The following is a 21,639-nucleotide window of genomic DNA, read 5'->3' on the forward strand; positions in this document are numbered from 1 at the left end:
ACTCTTAACCACTACACCAAGCTATCTTATAGGGGGCTGAGAAGTGGTGTCAAAGAAAGGGGGAAACAGCTCCCCAACAGCTGTTTCCTTTGGTGAAAATGACACAGCAGGGAATCTGGAACCCCCTCCTTCTACTTCCCAATGCTCCAGAGCCCAATAGAAGTCAGAAGAAAGAAAAGGAATCACAAGGCAAGGTAATGTATTGGTTATTTGCTGTAATGGATCTGGCCCCTTTAACTAATTGACTACACCTGTAACTGCCAGCTTCTTTATAAATGTTAATTGAAGGTAGCCTTCATGGGCACTTTATGAAATCCCCAAACTGTGATGAGCATTTGTCAACGTGATACTATAACACAACTACATTGGAAGGTATGTCTTATTGTAGCTTTGTAAAATTATGACTTATGGTTTTTTGAAAGTGTATATGGGTATATTTTCAACTTGTTTATTTACTCTGCAGAGCAACCACTGATGAAGATAACATAGAAAGTGGGTTATTTACCAAGGATCCCATTTTGGTTGACTCTTTATCATTATTTGGACTTTTACTAATAATACAGAGAGGACTATTACATTTTCTTGCCTTGTGATTCCTTTTCTTTCTTCTGACTTCATATTGAGGAATCTACGGTTCTATATTTGACCAGAGCCCAAAAGAACAACAAAGTGCTTTTAAGGAGAGTAAACTTGCTTAATTCAATTCATTATATGGAAGAATTTCTGCTTATGGAAAAACCTACAGCGTGTGTTCTGTTGTGGTACTTTTTCATAGATGGCAGAAGCTCTTTATCATAGCTTTATAGATAATTAATGTAATATAGTGCTGGGCTTAGCTCATTCACCATCCAAAGCCTGATAGTGGGATGTCCTTTAAAAAAAAAGTGAGAAAACAGACCAAAGGAAAGAAAGGCTGGGAACACATGTAGGGTTTTAATTGAACTGACATTAAATGTTGCCTTTTCTAGTGTATTGTAATATATGTATGTATGTATGTATGTGTATGTGTGTGTGTGTATATAGATATAGATATAGATATAGATATACACACACACACACACACAGAATGTAGGCTGAAGAATATAATGAGAAAGGAGATGCAGCACTCAAAGTGAGCTTTGAGAGACAAACAATTAGAACACCGTTATCCCATTGGTCATGCTGCACTGAATTATGCAGTATTTACACCCCATCTAATGCTTGTTGAGCTTTTGCAGACTCTCTTCTTCCTTTTGATTGTGCTGTGTGATACTTTGAATTGGCTTCACCCAGGCAATTCAAACAATTAAAGAGCCATTCACTGCATGTGTGAGCCATATCAAGCATCTCTCATTACAATGGGTACAGCCACTGACTATTAGCTGGATCTGTCGCTTGGATGGATGGGGCAGTTGTGTTAGCAGCTTACTCCAAAGGGAAACCCTGCAATGTGAGGCTGCTTGTGCCTTTCAGGACCATGGAAAGCTCATTTACGCTTTGCAAGAAGGACAGGTAGGCACCCAGTATTATGTTATTTGCTTTGAAATTTCTATGAAAAGGACCCTGAAGTGCGCCGAGTGCAGTCAAACACCACATTGTATTTATAAACAAATAAAGTCTAAACACTTGTCCTCCCCTGATTTTATAGGACTGCTGGAAGCTTCCATAGGGACCCCAAATAGGGCCTAGAATTAAGATAGCAGGTAACGGTATCTCATTTTGTTCAGCTCACTAGCTGATGCCTTCCTTTCTAATTCCACCCTCTAGTCTGAGAACACTGGCAAGAGAATATAGCAGGATTTAGTCAGTGGTGATCCCCATCGCACAGAACCGCCTTACTCCATCCGATGTAAAACAGTGATAATTTTATTTTTAAAAGGTGATCCCTGACCAAGTAAGCACAGTGCCCATCAATAAAACTAATACTACCTAAATATTATACTCTGGTTTCTCTTCAGATCACATAAATCTTTCGCCTTACTATTAAATAATGGGTATTTGTCAGTTCTTCAAGGTAGCAGAGGACAGAAACTTACCATCCTAAGGAAGTCTGCCCAGAATTCATCTCAGTTCTACTCAGTGGTCAATATTACAGCCAAGAAATGGATTGCAGTGCTAGAGTCCTAAAATTCTAGAATGCAGTCCTTCAGTGTAGGTCACATATGTGTTGCCTGATATCATGGCTCAACAGAGATTAGTATAATTCTCCATTCTCTCTTGCTCTGTGTGTGTGTGTGTGTGTGTGCTTGGAAACAAAAAGAAAATTAAAACGCAGCAATTGTTAGGTAGAAAATGGCTGCTTCAGTGCAATCTGTGATGCTGTTCTTTAACTAAAGTTGCAGTCCAAGAAAATAGGTCTCCTAATTGAGCTTCATGAGCCTCTTGTGGCGCAGAGTGGTAAGGCAGCCGTCTGAAAGCTTTGCCCATGAGGCTGGGAGTTCAATCCCAGCAGCCGGCTCAAGGTTGACTCAGCCTTCCATCCTTCCGAGGTCGGTAAAATGAGTACCCAGCTTGCTGGGGGCTAAACGGTAATGACTGGGGAAGGCACTGGCAAACCACCCCATATTGAGTCGGCCATGAAAACACTAGAGGGAATCACCCCAAGGGTTAGACATGACTTGGTGCTTGCACAGGAGATACCTTTACCTTTACCTTTAATTGAGTTCCAGAGTTTAATTCTCCAATGCGCTTGTTTATTTTTTCCATCTGGTGAAAAGCAATCCTCCTCTCCTGTCCCAGCCCAGAACAATGGACCCATATTCAGTAATCAAGAGAGCACCAGAATACTGTATTTTAAAAATATTTTAAAGCCTGCTGTAGCATTCCTAAATTTACAGTGCCAAAGAGTTCCATTTAGCAATGCCATTATTTTAATCTATTCTTTCCCCCCAGTTGCCTGGTTGTGCTTGGAACAGAGATAGTGCTGGTGCATTCTTTGTCCCATTTAATCGACCTCAGCACTTTGCTAAAACACTGCAATGGATCAATTGGAGTTAATTATTATACAAGATTAAATGGCAAATTACAGTACATCAAAGTAATGCGGAAGGGTGCTGCTTCAACAACACAAAAGGAAAGAATTTCAAACTTAAGTCCAGAGTTATCCTTATCTTACCCCACTGTGTCTGATGCTATCAACTGGTAGATAAAGATTCCCTGTAGCTGAAGATAGACAATGATATCTGATATCTGATATCATCTACCACACACCTGCTAATTGCTTGATGAGCAAGCAAGCCTGATATGAAGCCTTCATAATGCCCCAAAAGCTTCATTTGACCTGCTCTGATTTATTGATTCAAAGAAGTTTTTTAGCTGGTCTTCTTGCAGTTCAATCCTATGAGTAGATCCAGGGGTTGGTGTATAGGCTGAATCTCTGCCTGGTATGTCACTAGTTCAAAATGCACTGCAAGCTTGGGAGGTATGAATCATAGATCATAAAGCACAGATACAACTTTAATCTCTCCTCAGAAGCCAATATTTTCCAATGGTTTTTAGATTCCACTAGGGATAATCAGGCTCCCTCAGCTCTGTCCTGTTTAGGAGTCAGTCCCTCTCTTCTCCAGGGAATTCAATCCAATGATACTCTGCCAAAGTTCTCAAACTTGGAGGAACAGAAATATGTAATGTAGAATTAATATTACATTTGGGAATATGATAGTAAAAATATTTTGACTGTGATGTTCTGCTACATTAAAGAATCCAAAGATATTCCTTTACAGTGATACCTGAATCTCAGCTATTCAGCTACAATGAGATACCTGAATCTCAGCTATTCAGCTACATTGTAGCTATTCAGCTGCATTGTAGCTATTCAGCTGCAATGAATGAATGAATGAATGAATGAATGAATGAATGAATGAATGAATGAATGAATGAATGAATGAATGAGAAGGGCCTTCTCTGCAGAAGGGATCTTGCAACCTTCCCCCTTGGAGCTTCCTCAATTTCCCTTGTGGCCAGACGAGGCGCTGCACCTCTGCCTAGCGGAACCAGGGCATTCTCTGGAGAAGGGATCTTGCAACCTTCCCCCTTGGAGTTTCTGGGAGATACTCCCCCCCCCTCCCAGGAAGGCTGGAGCCTATATATCATGAGCTCCTTTCCTGGTGGAGCCTGTTCCCTCCATTCCCATTGCGGCATATGATCTTCTTTCCCTAAGTCCCCTGGGAAGAATAGGCAATTGCAACCTCTCCACTGTTTGGTAGCCATTTGAGACTACAGGCCCAGGACAGCCATTTTATAACCCAGACCAGCTGTGTTGCTAATAAAGAGAGCTGTTTTGAAGAATGTCTGAATCTGCATTCATCAAACCTGCAGACTTAACGGGTTGTTTAGAGCAATGCATTATGATAGCATGTGTAAAAAAGGCCCATGACAGTATTTAATATTTTTTCTTCTTTCTACCTGAATGAAAACAGAAGAAGGATTGGATATAAAAAGGCAAGAGCGGTCAGAGGGAAAGAGGGAGGAAGAAGGGAAAGAGGGAGGAGGAGGGTGGGAAGAAAAGGGGGGAAAAAGATCCTGCCCAATAGGGAAGGTAAGGGAAGGGGAGGGGAGGGGAGGGGAGAAAGCCACTGTCCAGGGGAGAGCCAGTTTGGTGTAGTGGTTAGGAGTGCGGACTTCTAATCTGGCAAGACGGGTTTGATTCCTCACTCCCCCACATGCAGCCAGCTGGGTGACCTTGGGCTCACCACGGCACTGATAAAACTGTTCTGACCGAGCAGTGATATCAGGGCTCTCTCAGCATCACCCACCTCACAGGGTGTCTGTTGTGGGGAGAGGAAGGGAAGGTGACTGTAAGCCGCTTTGAGCCTCCTTTGGGTAGAGGAAAAACGGCATATAAGTACCAACTCTTATTATTATTATTATATTACTACTTGATCAGAACAGCTTTATCAATGCGGTGGTGAGCCCAAAATCACCCAGCTGGCTGCATGTGGGAGAATGCAGGGTCAAACCCAGATCGCCAGATTAGAAGTTGGTACTGGTAGAAATGTCTCTCAGCAACACTGTAAAGGTGATGGGGGGGAGGGAACCCTTGTGGACAACAAGTTTGGTAACATTAGCAGCTGCAGTAAGGAAGAGGAAGCAGTCAAAATCTCTATTTACTAGGGAAGGAAGGAACCAGCTCCATCAGCATCTTCCACTGCCGGAGTTAAGAAGATACAACCTGTTATGCATAGTGCTTTTCTGAATTAAATGCTCCTCTCTCCTTTTTCCCCTTCTTTTCTCTCCCCCCCCCTCCCATGCCAAGTGGTGCATTTATACACTTAGTGAGATTAGCACTTTCTCATTCTTTTGACTATTTGCATTCTTGGTCTATTCTGTACTTTCTCCTTAATCCCCTTTTATCTTTCATATTATCAATGCAGCTATTGTGTTTGCTGCCAAGGACTGTCTCCTTTTGGAATTAATCAAGTTGTAGCTAATTAAACAGCCAGTATTAGCATAAAGTTTGGTTAATTGTCTTTCCTCCACATTATGAAAAAATAACTATTGAGAAGCTATGTATTTCTGATTAGCTGAAAAGCTCGGCTTCTGGATGTTCAGCCATTTTTGTTGTCTCCTTTTAAGCCATATTTAGCAGGAGGACAGAGCAAAACAAGTTTTTCTGGATCACTATTGAATCATAGAATAATAGAGTTGGAAGGGACCTCATGGGTCACCTAGTCCAACCCCCTACACTATGCAGGACACTCACAACCCTATCACTCATCCACTGTAACTTGCCACCCCCTTGAGCCAGAATCAGCCTCTCCGTCAGATGGCTCTCCAGCCTCTGTTTAAAAATTTCTAAAGATGGAGAACCCACCATCTCCCGAGGAAGCCTGTTCCGCTATTGCTAACTATGGTTGTATTGGGAAGTTCCGCAAGGAAGAGATGTATGTACAAAAATCCCCTCTTGCAATTATAAAACATAAGTGGAAAAGGCTTTTTTTTTTAACTGCCTCATAGATTTTAGGTTTCCTCTCTTCTCTTTCTACAGTCCCCATTATTTCCACTTATCAAAGTCTGGAATTTGTCTTTGCAGCAAGCACATAGTTTCTGTTGAAAACAGCAGCCCTCTCTCACCTCCTAATCCCACTGACTTGCCCTTAGATGGTGACTTCCTAGTTCTTTTCTTCTCTTCTTCTCCATTCCTCAAGCCTGCAGCATCATGGAGCAGAGAGGCCTCAAGCATCTCTCTCTATCCAGATATTTAGATCAGAATAAGAACTTTCTCTTTACCTCTAAGTAAGTAGTCTTAAGTTCTCTAATAGTTACTATATTAGTTAAGTACCAACGTGTTTTTCTTTGTTGTTTTATTTTTGTTTATATTTATTTTTATATTTTTCTCACTCAGCCTGCTGCGCTTACTAGCCATGCCAGGCACTCTGCTAACTTTCAGGATATTAAGATTTTACCACAAGTCTACCAATATTTAATATCCTTCAAAAAGAAAATGCCAGGAGACCATGTGCCAGGAGAAAACTGCCAGAAGAAAGTGCCAGGGGAAAATTGGGGCGTGACTAGGGAGACGGACAGGCTCCTTGGATGGGGTAAAACCTATTACCTCATGGAGGTGGAAAGAAAGCCATGGCAGACAAGAGGAGGAGGTCTGTGGGTGTCAGAAAGAGCACTGGTCCAGCACTCACAGAACCAGGAAAGACCTTCAGGGGGGAAGGTGTGAAAGTCTGGGAAAATTTGAGACAAAGGTTAGCTAGGAGTTTAAAACAAAGACTTTCTGTATCAGACCACAAAGTAAGAAATGCCAGTCTGAAGAACTGTCCACCCTAATATGAACTTGCCTGTTACACAGAATGTACATTAAAGGCCTGCCAGTGGTTGTATCTACTTCAGAAGGTAGGGGGTTGGCTGTCAGTTTGGATTTTCTCTCTGTGTGGTGGTTCCCAATCTGTCACATTCCTTCTCTAGTAGGAATGTTATAGAAATTCTTCTCAGTCAAATTCCTCTATCTATTTTGGAGTTCTGCAGTTCTCTTCAAACTGGAAGTGGTATATTAGAACTTCCCTGTATTGTATTTTTTATTTCCAAATATGGAGACACATGCTGTGAATGCTGCACAGCTTTCAGCTCAATGCATTTTTTTATTACTGATTAATCTGGATGGATTAATTAAATGCTGCAATTAAGAAAACAAATTAAATAAAAACCACATCATGATTGTACATATGGGGTTTTGTCTGTGGGTATTTATTACTGATATCATTGTACAAGAATAAACAGGGGCATCAATAGACCTGTACAAAAACTTCTTATACATAATGTTTTATCAATGTGTTTGTGTGCAGTAAATGTAAATGCTGAGTAACTGAGCAATTTCAGTCATTGTACCTATTATTCTTTGTAATTTATAGCAATCACTAGAATTAAAGCCCATTGTAGCAGATACAATGGGTGCTAGCAGAGGGGGGAATAGCAAAGAGAGAGGGAAGTAAAAAGGAAGGGAGTGATTAAGATAGAGAGAGCTTGGCATTAGGAAGAGTAAGGAGAGGGGTTGTCCAGTATGTAAGGGCATGAAGTTGAATATTTGTGTTGGAGAAGGGAGGTTGTGATGGCATGGTGACAAATGAGGGTGTGGGTGTCAAGAACCTGTGGTTTGGAATGTTAGTTGAGTGTGGGAGAGGACTGACCTTTGGGAATTGTGGCATAGTGGTTACAGATGAGCTTTCAAGAGCCATGTCTTCAGATATGTGAAGGGGAAATCAGTCACCAAGAAGGCCTCAGGTGTCTCTAAGCAGGTGTCTCTCCCCATAACAGTCACCCTGTCAGGGAAGTGGGGCTGAGAGCTCTGAGGGAACTGGGCCCACGGAGCCCCCAGTCACCCAGCAGATCTCAGTTGTCTCTAAGTAGTTTAAAATCACCTTCCCTTCCTCTCCTCATAACAGTGATCCTGTCAGGGAAGTGGGGCTGAGAGATTTGTTAGACCTGGGAATGGTCCACAGGCCCTGGAATTGGACATCTCTTCCTCGGATACCCGTCTAAAAGACAAAGTACTCAGCCATCTCCATTTTGACATTCCAACCTCTATTTCCCTCCCTGTCCTTGAGGGATTTGAAGACCTTACGGCTCTCATCTGGAAGAAGCCAGCTTTGGCTATGCCAGTTTTGAAGAAGCTAGACTCTTTTTTTAAGGTCAAACAGGACTCTTCCAGATACCTATCCATCCACCCCCTCTCAACCTCCACAGTCCTGGAGGAGATGCAAATTAAACCGTGGCAGGGCCAACACTCTGCCCCATTATACCATAAAAGTTGGAAGCTTGATAGGTTGGGAAGAAACTTCTACTCCTTCACAGCCTTTTCATTTCGTATTGCAAACTATCAGGTGATAAATGCTGGCTACCAGATGGTCCTCTTGGGAGGGCATGTCAAAATATCTGGAGATGTTACTTGAAGAATCTAAGCCTTTGGTCAAACTCATCCAGCCAAATTAAAGGAACTCCTTTCAGATAAAAATAAAAACTTATCCAATATTATTGCCAAACATGCAAGATTAGCTATTAAATGTAGAAGTGCCTCGCTAAATATGTACAAGCGTCAGGATGGATCTATTGAACATATGAAATATTTTGGAACTTTTAACCAATCTTATATTATGTTTTACTGTTTTGTATTTTGTACTGTTGCTGACCGAAATAAATATATCTGATCTGATCCAGACAGAGGCCTATCGCACTTCCAAGCAGGCCATCTGTGCTGGGAAACATTCGGTAGAGATTGTGGGCCGAGCCATGGCCATTACCCTCCAATGCCATTCATGGTTGAGGGGCACTTCATTATCACTAGAGACCAAAGCAAAGCTGGAGAACCTTCCATTTGAAAAGGAGTCGCTCTTTGCCACTTCCACCGACAATTTTCTCTCCTCTTTAAAGAACCATCAGACAGCTCACTCCCTGAGTTCCTTCCCTCCGGTCCCAAACTTCTAACCCCATTTCACCCAACGTCAACAGGGATTTAACACTCCATACCACCCATACCCGCCCCCTCCTCCTCAGCAGTATCCTTCACATTTGTACCGACATTTTCAGAGGAAATGCCAGATTCACTCCAGGGACAGGCGTTTTCTATGGTTTCGCCAAGGCCCTCAGAGAGAGAGAGAGAGAGAGAGAGAGAGAGAGAGACTTCTTCCAGGTTCTCACCAGCTGAACCTTTGATAAGGCAAACTCTCCAAGTTTCCAGGTAGAAAGTGTTGGGGAAAAATATATGGCTGTGTTAATGTAATAAAAAATAGCAGAGTTAATGTATAAATGATGAGACCAGACAAGGCAGGTATACTGTATATAAAAAGACAATTTTACTAGCTAAACAGGATAGGGGAAACTGGAAGACAAAACAAGAAAATGCATAGCTTCCTATAGCTCATTCAGGAGCTCTACACTTTAGCTGTTACACGGTGAAGATTCAAGATGGATCTCTGCCTAAAGCAGATCTCTTCTCAAACAAAGGGAGGAAGGAGAATTCTTCTCTTCCTGCTAATCTTGTGGACTTGAGAAACAAGCATGATGCAATGGCTCCTAATAAACAAATCTGCATATCTAAACAGACAATATGACCCACTCTACCTGTCCTCACTAGCAACAAGTGCAAACAAACAGTTTAACCCTTTGACTGACAGTCAGTGGCTGGCTCTTATTAAGGGACAAAATCTAACAGAAAGGTCTTTCATATCACCTACTGCCTAGATCTTTTCAAAAGCAGATGCTGGAGACTGAATTTGGGACCTTCTGCCATGCCCAGCTCTGCCACTGAGCCACAGCCTCTAATCCCTTGGACCTATCAAGTCTGGGCTTATGTTATAAGGGGGAGGCTGTATTTCTGAATCTGTCACAAAGAGAATGATCCTAATCATGGTGACTCAGAATCCTACTCGGGACTATTTGTTGAGGCTTATCCCCAGGAAAATATTCTTAGGACTGCACCAAAAGCCTATTTTGGGCCTCCTAACATTGTTCCAGCAATGCAACAGATTGGAATCTGAAATGTGGGGTAGATATTCAAAGGCAGACTTTGCTTGTAGGCAGCGAATGACTGTAAATTACAGTCAGTGGCAACAGTAGTCATGTGTGGGAGAGAGACAAAACAAGAAGCAAAAGAAAGAGGAGAAAAAGGCCATGTGCAAAATTATCACTTTGAAAATAAATTCCCCTATGTCTCATTAGGTGCATCTTCAGATATTTTCACCACGTAATAAAGCACTGGAAAAATTCCCAGTGGCATTCTAATAACATCATCCATTCAGATTACAGTTTCCACCAAATTTTGGCTGGCAAAACTGGAGACCTCCTTCTTAGGCAAAACATCTTAGGAGTTTAAAGTGGAAAGCAAAAATAGACCAGACCAACAAAATGTCTCTGAGTTTTACATAGGGTAAAAACTGCCTTCAAAGCAAAATTTGGAGGTGGAAGTGGAGGGTCTGAGTAAGACACAGCCCTTCATAAATGTTAAGGGAAGTCCCAAAATTCAAATACAGCAAAAACATCTTGGTAGTGGCAAAGATTCAGTCATGTGCCTAGCCCAAACATTATTTGCATGTTTCCTAAAATGTTAATCCTTGGTTATCAATAGTTTACACAGAAGTCTGTTTCAGATGAAATTAATTAAACCCCCACCATTGTATGTGATTATAGGAATGAACCTGGGAGGTGTTTGTAATTATGCCCTCCATTCCAATTAGGGTTGTGCATGTCGGCATCCGAATCAGCCAGCGCCGCACCACGGGGGGGGGGGGGAGGCGCGGGTGCCAGTGCGCAACTTGGCGCACAGACGCAGGTATGGAGCTGAATGGCCGATTTGGCCGCCGCCATGCACAACCCTAATTCCAATCCCTCCTGCTGTTGCATTCAGCTCAGTAATTACAGACTTCTGTTGACATGGTTTCTACCTTCCCTGAAAACCAGGGCCTATTCTGCATACAATAGATAATGCACTTTAGAAGTAGATTTTCCTTTTCTGCACGCGAAAATCCAGCTGCTAAAGCACATTGAAAGTTCATTATCCTATGTGTGCACAGTGAGCTCAGGATTCCAAATCAGCTCTAAACCATCTAGAAATCCTGATTTGTAGTGCAGAGAACAAACAATAGTTTTTTACTTGTATGTAAAGCTCAACAATAGTTTGTTTTTAAAATGGATTTCTAAGTGGATTTGCAAGCAAGGAGAAAGGAGGTCACAATGAAGTCTAAAGATGGAAGGAATCTTGCAGACTATATTGTCTACTCCATTGCTCAGGATAGGACCTCTGAAGCTAGAATAATCTAGATTTGTCAGACCCCCAGTGAAGGTACAGTAATAATAATATACATACCCTTTCTTGATAAGTTATTCCCTGGAATCAGCCATATAAGATCACTGAGGACAAGGAGTTGCTTCTTACTTTCATGCAGGCTTTCCTAGTTTGGGATTGTTTAAAGATTCTAGGTAATTCAAGTAAATATTAGGTGGAATTCCAAGATACTGAGGTGAACAAAATGGTAGAATTAACAAAAATTTATGCTGAAACTGTTGATCATTGAGCACTTTTTTTTCTTTTTTTAAAAGAAGGAAGCAAAGAATCTAAATCAATGCCTATCTGGGCAATTTCCTCTCTAATCTTGATTGTCCATTTAGATTGTGTAGTCCAACAGGAATCTTGACATAAATATTTCATGAGGGTTAAATCCCAGCCTTAGCAAGCTCTGGTTTCCAATAACTTTATATTTACTTCAGAGCACATGGTAAGGTAGGGACCACAATTTGGTAATCCTGCAAGTGGGCAAAAGAACCAGCTTTTATTCCAGTCTACTTCAGAAGAGTAGGCAGGTATCCATATCAGTACTGCATATAGGAGTTGCAATTTGTATTATTTTTGAAATTATTTGAGGGGGAAAATAGCCCGTGTAGTACATCTGGCTAGATTGAGGACTCATGATTTATGCTGGGCTCATTTCAAATAGTAGTTGAAGGCCAGGATGAGATATTGAAAGCATTTGACCTGTTCAAATTCCCCAGATACAGTTTCCATTAAAAACAATCTTCCTTTTCCTTTGGGGAGATGACACATCATCCAGTTCACAAGTCACAGGACCAGGGAACAGGGTGGCTGAGCAGCCGATATATTGGCATGTGTCATGGCAGTTTGGGACAGCTAGCATTGTGCCTTGTGTCTAACAGCTGGTCCCACTGCACGACAGCTGGTGTCCAGTCAAGGTGGGTGCTCATATCTCCCCCCTCCATTGCAGTACAGCTTCTCGATACCCGGGGAGATCTGGAATGCTAGGGGAAAGGATTTTTTTTATAGTCGGCGTGTTTATCGGGTGACCTCCTGTTGGCATCTCTGGTACACCTTTAAAGCATGGAGGCATTTTATTCCAGATGATTCAGGCAGCTGGCGTCCAGGCCAGCAGTCTAGTGGGTCCTGGACGGCAATTCACACAGGAAAAATATAGGCTGCAGTGTTGACAGGCTGTGTCAAGCCCTCCCATACAGTGGTGGCTCCTATCAGGCAAGTTGCTCCGGAAGCGAGTAGGGACCCGAAAGCGGATCGAAGTACTTACATGGGCACCAGGCTGCTTGGCATACTCCAGCATTCCAGCTGGAAAGGGATTCAGTGACAGATTTGGGGCAGATGATAATTGTCACTAGCCTCCATGGGGTAGGATAGGGCCATCCTGAGTGCCTACGATGTCTGAGTTGCTACCAAGTCTGATGGTCCATTTACAAACTCTACAGCAGTTGGCAAAGATGGGCTTTTGTCACATTGGCCTCCATTTCCATAGTTTTGGGGGACTTGTAAAGGCAGCGCTGTCTCTCCTCCCCCTGTCCAAATAGCAGGAAGGGTTCTCTGGGCTTGCTCAGTGGGGGAACATTGGGGTATTTGAACCTTGACCATAGGGGTATCATGCTGATTGGCAGGTGGCACCCAGTGGATTGGGTGAGGTATATTCTGGTATTTCTGTGTCTACCTTCAGATTTGTGCCAGGTCGGATGCCAACGGTGCTACCAGTACTGGTTAAGGGTGAGGGATTGTACCCTGGAGGATCTGGGTGTGTAACAATTTCAGGCTGTGATGCCCACTGGGGTCTTGGAATCCACCTGTGTTTTGCCAGGCCAGAGGTTGCAGCAAGAAGTGGCTCATATTCCAGGACACCTTCACAAAGGCTACTAGCACCCTACCTGTCCATGGAACATCTGGCCACTGTGATCCATGCTACTTCCAGATTAAACTTCTGTAACTCGCTCTATGTGGGCCCATCCTTGTCCCTGACCCAGAAATTGCAACTGGTACAGAATGCGGCTGCACAAATCCTCATCTTGGAGGGCCCATGTCCAACTGCTGCTGAGACAGCTGCATTGGCTGCCAATTTGCTTCTGGATCAAATCCAAGGTTCTGGTTTTAACCTTTAAGGTTATACACAGCTCCACTCTGCAGGTATGAATCTGCTGGTAGTCCTGGGGCCCCGGGAGGTGAGCCTGGCCTTGACCAGGGCTTATTCAGTCCTGGACCTTACCTGGTGGAATGAGCTCCTGGAAGAGCTAAGGGCCCTGACAGAGCTTACCACAGGGCCTGTAAGATGGAGCTCTTCCGCCAGGCTTTTGGTTGAGGCCGGGCTAAACATCCTGGGGAAATACGATCGGGCCCTCCCACATCCTTGTATAATCAGTATCCCCCTAGGGGCAGAATATTGCCCTTGAGCTAACATTGCCCAGCGATACAAGCACACTCATACCTGGGAATGGAAATACTGAGGTGTTTTTTCTTAGAGATGAGAATGGTTGCCACCAATTGTGATTAGTGTTGGCCGGAGGATATTGTTCCAGCATTAGAGGCTTTGTATCCGGTAATTTTCTGGTATTTTGTATTTTTACTGTTATGTTCTGCTGTGAACCACCTAGAGTTGGTTCATATATGCCACGTTTCTCTACCTGAAGGAGTCTCAAAGCAGCTTACATTCACCTTCCCTTTCCTCTCCCCACAACAGACACCCTGTGAGGTAGGTGAGGCTGAGAGAGTCCTGAAATTACTGCTTGATCAGAACACCTTTATCAATGTCCTAACAAGCCCAAGGTCACCTAGCTGGCTGCATGTGGGAGAGCGTGGAATCAAACCAGGGTAGCCAGATTAGAAGTCTGCACTCCTAACCACTATACCAAGTTAATAAAGCTGTGACCATGTTATGCCCAATAACTGTGTGTCACACCTTATTCCAGCCTCAAATGCCCTCTTGCAAGTCAAATTATTATTTCTTGTGTCAACAATGCAAACTGAAGCAGAATTACATTCTTCTAAATTGAAGTGTATAAGAGTAGAACTCAATGATTGCACCATTTGATACTCTGCTTCTATTAATACAGCCTAACCTTGCAGCCAAATTACAATACTGAACCGAAGGTTCTCCTACCCTCATTCCCGAAATGACAAACCATTATTTCTCATTACTTAGAAGCATGCCAGAGAAACAGTCACAGGAGGGTTATCACAGAGACCTGCAAAAATTTTACTCTGGCTTTTCCTGGCTGAACTTCCTTCCTTTTAACTTTCCTTCCCAATGTCTTGTTTTTGATTAGATTGTGAGCCTGCAGGCAAAGCCTGTTTCATTTTTAATTTGTAGGTGCTTTATAAATAATCATCATCATTTAAATGAGGAGCTTGGGATAACTGAGATTTAATAAATAGGATCTCTGCTGCAGGCATCCCAAAATGCACTACTCAGAAACTTGGCATGGACCGTTTATGCACTGGAGGTTTCATGCTGGGCTGTAGGCTGTAGTTTTAGTCATGGCAGTTTGCCCCACCTCTTCCTGTACCCACATGGGGGAGCATTTGGCCTAGTGCACCTCATCCGCCTCCTATTTGTGCTACTGCATGGGAGCTGGGGCAGTGAAGTTCCCAGTGCGTGAATGGTCATGGTGATTTTTTTTTCTATCTGCACTTTTCTGACCCTCCTGAAAAAAATAAACTGGCAAATCTATCAGCATTTCCAAGAAGGAAGGCCATCCAAGAGAATTATTATAGTTTTTTAAAAATATTTGTTTTAATTCTTCAGAAATTGTCCCACTGGTACTCAAGACAGAAAGGCAATCTGGAAACAACTTGTGAAGGTTCGGAATAATTGTATCAATAAAATTGTTTCAATAAAACAGCAGGGGTGTGGGATATGGTAATTTAACAGAGAAAATCCCTATCAATAAAGGGGTAAGACAAGGATGTATTTTGGGCCCCCATCTGTTTAGCCTTTACCTCCATGATCTTCCTGTGAATATACTAAAAATCAATGGGCACTCTCCAATTGTTGGAGAAAGACCAACTCTAGTGTTGCTTTATGCCGACAACATGGACAACCAGGATGATTAATGACTAGATCACTTTCTCTACAAGGAAAGTCTGAAGACTCTGGGACTTTTCATTTTAGAAAAGAGATGGGAGGAGATTACAGGTTTATAAAATCATGCACAGTTGGATATAATATTTATTTTATTTCCGAACATTTGTTTATTTATTTAACAAGAACAATATTTCATCTACATCAAAATAACAAATAGATAATTCATTAAAGAGTACAAAATTTACAAAAATAAAATTATTTAAAAGCATATTTAATAACAATTAGATACATTCCTATCATCAAAATCTACTGCATTCAACACCTTCTCTATTCTTTACATAGTGGGTCCACAAATACTCTCAAATCTCTCTACACTTTTGTAATTCTGATATAATATCAATTTAATCAAAGTATACATTTCTTTAACTCTTATCTTGTTCTTTAAGACTGAATATAATCCAAGATTGATTACCTATATTCTCCACTGTTATATCAGCTATTATAGATGCCAAAAAAGATTTTTTTAGGAAATAATCTGATTTAAACCTGGTTCCATACTTGTAAAATAAATTATTTATAATTGCATTATTTTTACGATAAGATTTCTCTTGTATTTCCTTATTGATCCATAACTATTTATCTAAAGGAAAATACACTAAATATTTTTCAATTATAAACAATGCAGGGTCTCCTATAGGGTTAATTCATAGTTATCAAGCTTTGCTGCCTGATCATATTTGGATAATAATAACTGGATAATTTATCTGGATAATTTAGACCTCCCTTTTTTAGTTTTGTATAGATTTTCTATTTTTATTCTAGTTTTTTAATTTTGGCGAATAAATTTCGTACAGATTTGTTGGCATACCTCATTATCTTCATTGATATTCCTATGTCAGGATTTCAGAATAAGAAATTCAACAGGTAAACTTTCAATTTAAATAAATATATACATCCTAAAGGGATAATTTCAATATCTGCCATTTTAGTATATGATTTCTAATTTCCCTAGAAATAAGATCACAATTTAGATCAAGATTCTTTTGAGCAAATTTACAAACTAAATACCTAGGTATTTTACTTGCTTAACTGTCTTCATTTTTTTAAAAATCCATTACACTTCTTTCTTAGGATCTATATTGTAATATATTATTTCTGATTTTTCTGTATTTATCTTTTATCCTGACATTACACTAAATTATATAATTTCCTGAATAAAGGCCTTGCTTATACTCCCTCTGTTTCAAAAAGGAGAATGTCATCCACATATAAACTCAATTTATACTCAGTTTCTTTTACTTTGATGTGTTGTATTGCTTTGTAACACTTTATAGCTATTGCACTTGGTTCTAAAGCCATAGTAAAAAGTAAAGCTGATAAGGGGCATCCTTGCCTAACTCCCCTTGAAAGCAATGGAGTAAGGAAATTTCATTTTTTTAAATTTTTGATCTTCACATGAAAACTTTTATATAAAATGTCTATCCAAACTTGAAAGTTATATCTGAATCCAAAAGTTGTAATAGTTTCTTTCAGATATCTGTGTTTCACCCTATCGAAAGCTTTCTCAGCCTCTAGAAATAAGTAGAAGAAAAGAATCTCAAGCTGGTGATGGCAAAGTGATTTAATGCTTAAAATATCACAATGTTCAAAACAATTTCAAAACAGATTCCCAGGTATATTCTGTTTTCGCTTCTCATGAGAATTCAGAAAGTCTTAAGGGCTTGAGTGTTTTTTTTTAAGGATTGGAACAACAAAGTTGTTTTGAGAGGTGGGAAAGATGGTGTGAACCATCCTTTGACCAAAGATCATCACATAAAACTACACAATAAAATCATAGTCCAGTAGCACCTTTAAGACCAACAAAGATTTATTCAGGGCATGAGCTTTTGAGTTGAAAGCACTCTTCCTCAGACTATGAACTCCTTACATGTCTGATGAAGAGTGCTTGCACTCGAAAGCTCACACCCTGAATAAATCTTTGTTGGTCTTAAAGGTGCTACTGGATTCTGATTTTATTGAGCTACTTCAAACCAACACGGCTACCCATTTGAATCCAAGCATGTGAAGACATGAACCCTGGCTCATGAAAGATTGTACTGCTGAGAAAATCAATATTGTGTATTTAGTTTAGTGCACAAAATAGAACTAATCCACTTCTGAATAATCTTTAGCACACAGACTCTTGTTTCAGACTTACATGTATGACTGCATTTCATTAATTTCCCCTGAAAATATTATTGCAATAATGGATTACCCATTATTGATCCTCAAGCAGGACTGTCCATGCCACTCCTGCAGTTCCTTCAGCACCATCTTTATGGCTAGAAACATGAATGAAGGGTGCAGTCTGCAAAAGGGGTGCCAGGCTCCCAGGATGACCTCTCTACCAGACACAGCAATGCATGAACTGTTGCACTGTGGCCTCCTCCGCGTCATTGCAAGGAATTTTGGGTTCCCTCTTCTGAATGATTCAGTACATCAGCTTGAGATGGGTTTTTTTTGTTTCTGCCAGGTTAGGTATCCCTTTGCAACTAGTGATGATCCTTTGCATTCCCCTAAGCCCTGTATGCCTCAAATCAGCCAAAGTTTAATGAATCTGCCCCAGTCCTCCTTCCCAGCCCTGCAGCTCTTTTCTTTCACCACCTGTAGTGTTTTAGAGCACTTATGAAAAGTAGAGCAAGTAGTTTACAAATGTTTTTAAAAGCCTTGAGAATCCCTCAATCCATTCTGGATCTGTGATCCCTGCAGTAAGTGTCTGGAAAGACTTGGGGGGGGGGATGCACCTTTTTACAGGTGCAATCCCTGTGGACAAGGAATTTTCCAGAGAGGGCACCCTTTGCCCGGTGCGGGTGAGAAAAGATGGGCTGGGTCCCAGTCCCCTCTTGTTCAGAGCTCTGCCCAAGCGGAGCCTGTGGAAGTTATTTCAGCAGTCGGTAAAGGCACCCCCCCCCTCCGCCGCCTTCAATGTGGCCTTCTCCTACCAACAGTGACACAGGAGCCCCTAACCCGGACAGCAAGAAATCTCCCCAGGGCCACTCAGTCCCACCTACCTCCACTTAGGGCAGCCCTACTAACAACCCTGGGCCTTTCTATCCCTGTGCATTGTATCCAACCCCCCCCCCCCTTTCCCAAAGCTGTCAGCAGAAACCGTCCTCCTCCCAGAGGTCTTCTTCCTTGCATGGTAGATCCCGTTTTGTCTTGTCCCCTCCGTTCTCCTCGTCTTGATGCTTTACCTCCCCCTCCGTCCCTTTCTTCCCGGCATTGCCCTTTCCTCTCCCCCCCCCCCCCGTTACCAACCCCCCCCCCCCTCCGAGAGCGAGCGAGAGCGAGGGAGAAAGAGGCATTGCAGCTTTAAAGGGAGGTCCACGTGAGGCTCGGTGCGTTCCCATTGATTGCCTCCCTGGGCGCCGCTGGCGTGTCTGCAACGGGCAGCAGGCGCCGCGCTCGGGCTCTCGCCGCAGTTCTCCCAGGCAGGCTCGGGAGGGGAGGCTCCAAGGCGGCGGCGGCGGCGGCGGCGGCAGAAGTTTGAGCCCTCCACCCCCCCACGTGGGCCGATCGGGGGCGACCTGTGCTCGGAGGGGGGCGACGGGCGGGGAGGGGCGGGGAGGGGAGGAGGAGGAGGAGGGGGCGCCTGCTCAGCCTTGGATTTGCAGCGCGACCCACCATCTTTGCGGAGCGAGGGGGGACAAGTCCCCGGCTCTGGGGCGCCAGCCCGGTCGTCCTCCCAGCCCGACGCTTGCATGCCAATGAGCCCTCCCAGTCTGAGGTGAAGGGGGTGGGGAGGGGGGGAAAGCCGATTGGGGTGGGGAAAGTGGAGAGGAGATCCCACTGGCGGCAGTTTTCCGCGTCTTCCCAGCCCCGTCGCCGCTGGCGTGCCCATGCCCGTCTTGTCAGTTTCGTTTTAGGAACTGGACTGCAGGGTTTTGTTTTTTTAATATATATATAATAATAATAATAATCAAAAATGGGGCATCCGGTGCCTCCAGCTCTCTTCCTTTTGCTGGCGGGGTTTCTGAGAGATTCTTTGGGAGGATTTCCAAACACCATCAGTATAGGTAAGATGCTCCGATGCTTTTCTTTTTTGGGGGGAGGTGGGCAAATTTCAGTCTATTTCCATCTATTGATATGGGTGTACCAGTACTGCGGGGACGGGGAGCTGTTTTGACTGGCCAGTTCTTTTATGTGGCTTCTGTCCCTCGGGGGCTCATGGCGTCACCACCGTTATTATCTTAGTTCGATCGTCCTAAGGCAACTCAGAGTCCTATAGGCAGGAGGGGGGGGGGGGTTGCGAGAAAAAACTGCATAGCATTGCATAGATTAATAATGGGGGGGGGGAGGTATAGTTGAATCACGGCATCCGTAAGGATAGTATGACTGTCATTCGTTTTAGCGGTGAACTCGTAGAGGCCTCCCCCCCCCCAGTCCGCTCACTCACCCACCTAAGATGCCCACCCCCAGTGCTGCAGAAAGGTTCGCTAATCCTTTGCGATTACATCCAGGGGCCTCCACTGGACAAATGCGCCCACCCGCTTCGTGGTAATTTGGAGCCCCCAAGGGAAGCCGGTGGCGAAGCTGCCATGAATTCGAATCTCACGCCCTGTTGTCCCTCAAGGCAAGAACTGGCCAAGAGGACCACGGAGTAAATGACACAGAGCATGTTTCTGTATTGGTGTGTGTGCACCCGCCGACCCCCCCACCTCCCCCGCTATTGCCATCACGAACACGCACACTGGAAATGTCCCCTTGCCTTGGGTTGAAGACTGCCAGAAGACCTGACCCCCAGCGTGGCTGGAGCTCTCAAAAAGGGGCCCTTGCCAACAGCACAGGCATCTGAGCGGGGAGGGCAGGGGATTCCATGCGGAGAGGAGGGAGATCAGACGGTGCGGGGGGAGGGGGGTGAATAGCGACAAGCACTAATGGCTTGGCTGTGCCATCAAATCTTTGCAGTTCCTGAGTAGGAGTGCAACAATTCTCCCCCACCCCTCCACCCCCGCGCTGCACTGGGGAGCCAAGAGCTGCTGCCTGGCAGTGTCTAAAATCAGTGCTGGGTTCTTGGGTCCAACGGCAGCCTACCTCTGCGAGTTCATGTGCAGCCGCCTCTTCCCTCCCCCCTCACACTGCGGAAGGCAGAACTCGGTGCAGGCTGTCAGCATCCGAGCAGCATGCACCAAGATGTGGGAGAAGTTCAGGCGCTTGGCTGACCAGAGCTTCTCTCCCTCCCTCCCTCCCCCCTTCCCTCCCTCCCCTCCTCCCTCCCTCTTTCCCTCCCCCGCAGGCCAACTTTGATCTCTGCTGGAAAGCTCTGCAGGAAGGCATTCAAACTTGCCTCCCTGGATAGAGGTGCTTTGCCCTGGGAAAGGATGGGGGCACCGGAGGTTCGGGTCTTTTTAAACTTGCCCACCCACTCACCCTCTTTGGAAAGGAATATTGTGTTTTTAAGTGAAAGCGTGGTGGCTCCTTCCTGACCCCCAGATCCAGGATATGAAAGGATGTGTTTACTCGGAAGGAAGTCCTGCTGAGTTCATTGGGACCAACTCCCCAAGTAACTGGACCCAACACTAAACACCTGTCTGGAAGTAACAACCCCTCCATTGAACAGACCGGAATGGATTCAGAGTATACCCACTTAGAATGACACTGTTGATGCTTTAGAAACTGGTCCTTTCTGTTCATGCTTTCTCTGAATTAAGTTAAATGGTTTTCCTTTCCTAATAAGACTTCAGTCTTGTGTCCTCTTATACTCAGTGGGGCTTACTTCAGAATAAATGTGGCCAGGGTTGACCAGTCCCCATGAACTTCTACGGCTCTCCTGCCAAAACAAGGACATGTAGAATAGCATCCATCACACATTAATATGAACACAAAGCACAAACTTTGGGCAGGGGTGGCCAAACCATCTCTTGGGGATTTGTGGCATCATCATTATTATTGTTATTTTAGTTCAGTCATCCTAAGGCAACTCAGGGTCCTATGACCAAAGAGATGGTGAGAGAAAACTGTATAGCATTGCCTTAATAATGTGGGGGAGAGGTATAATTGCATTGCGGCATCCATAAGGATACCCCTGGCCCCAAGGAAGAAAGTTCGGTCTCAACCAGGCCAGGTTGTTCTCTGTCCTGGTCCCCACCTGATGTAATGATCTCCCAGAAGAGATCTGGGCCCTGCCTGAGCTATCACAGTTCTGCACGTCCTGCAAAACACAGATCTTCTGCCAGGCATTTGGTTGAGGCCAAGTGACAACATCTGCTGGGCTCCCAGAACCCCCTAGATAAGCTCAGTGTATGGGATTGCAATCATAACTCGACCTGAACTTGTTGTTATGTTGATTGAGGATGTTATGATTGTTAATACAGTTATC

The 21,639-nt window shown here is 43.6% G+C and overlaps 1 protein-coding gene across 9 annotated transcripts in view; it reads left to right on the forward strand.

Moving 5' to 3' along the window:
• The first annotated feature begins 304 nt into the window (after positions 1 to 304).
• The window catches only part of GRIA3 (glutamate ionotropic receptor AMPA type subunit 3), a 224,019-nt gene continuing 202,684 nt past the window's right edge, over positions 305 to 21,639 (forward strand). For 5 of the 9 annotated variants that reach the window (XR_013226333.1, XR_013226334.1, XM_077308700.1 and 2 more), the window contains exon 1: positions 19,082 to 19,336. Coding sequence is in view for 6 of the 9 variants with exons in the window: in XM_077308700.1 (XP_077164815.1) it covers positions 19,246 to 19,336 (91 nt within the window). In the remaining 3 variants the exon portion in view is untranslated. Of the gene's footprint in view, positions 373 to 19,081; positions 19,337 to 21,639 lie in introns of those variants that run through there. The other 4 variants (XM_077308698.1, XM_077308697.1, XM_077308704.1 and 1 more) reach the window with 2 other exon arrangements.

This window comes from Paroedura picta, chromosome 13 (assembly GCF_049243985.1).
Source record: "Paroedura picta isolate Pp20150507F chromosome 13, Ppicta_v3.0, whole genome shotgun sequence".
Taxonomy (NCBI): Eukaryota; Metazoa; Chordata; class Lepidosauria; order Squamata; family Gekkonidae; genus Paroedura; species Paroedura picta.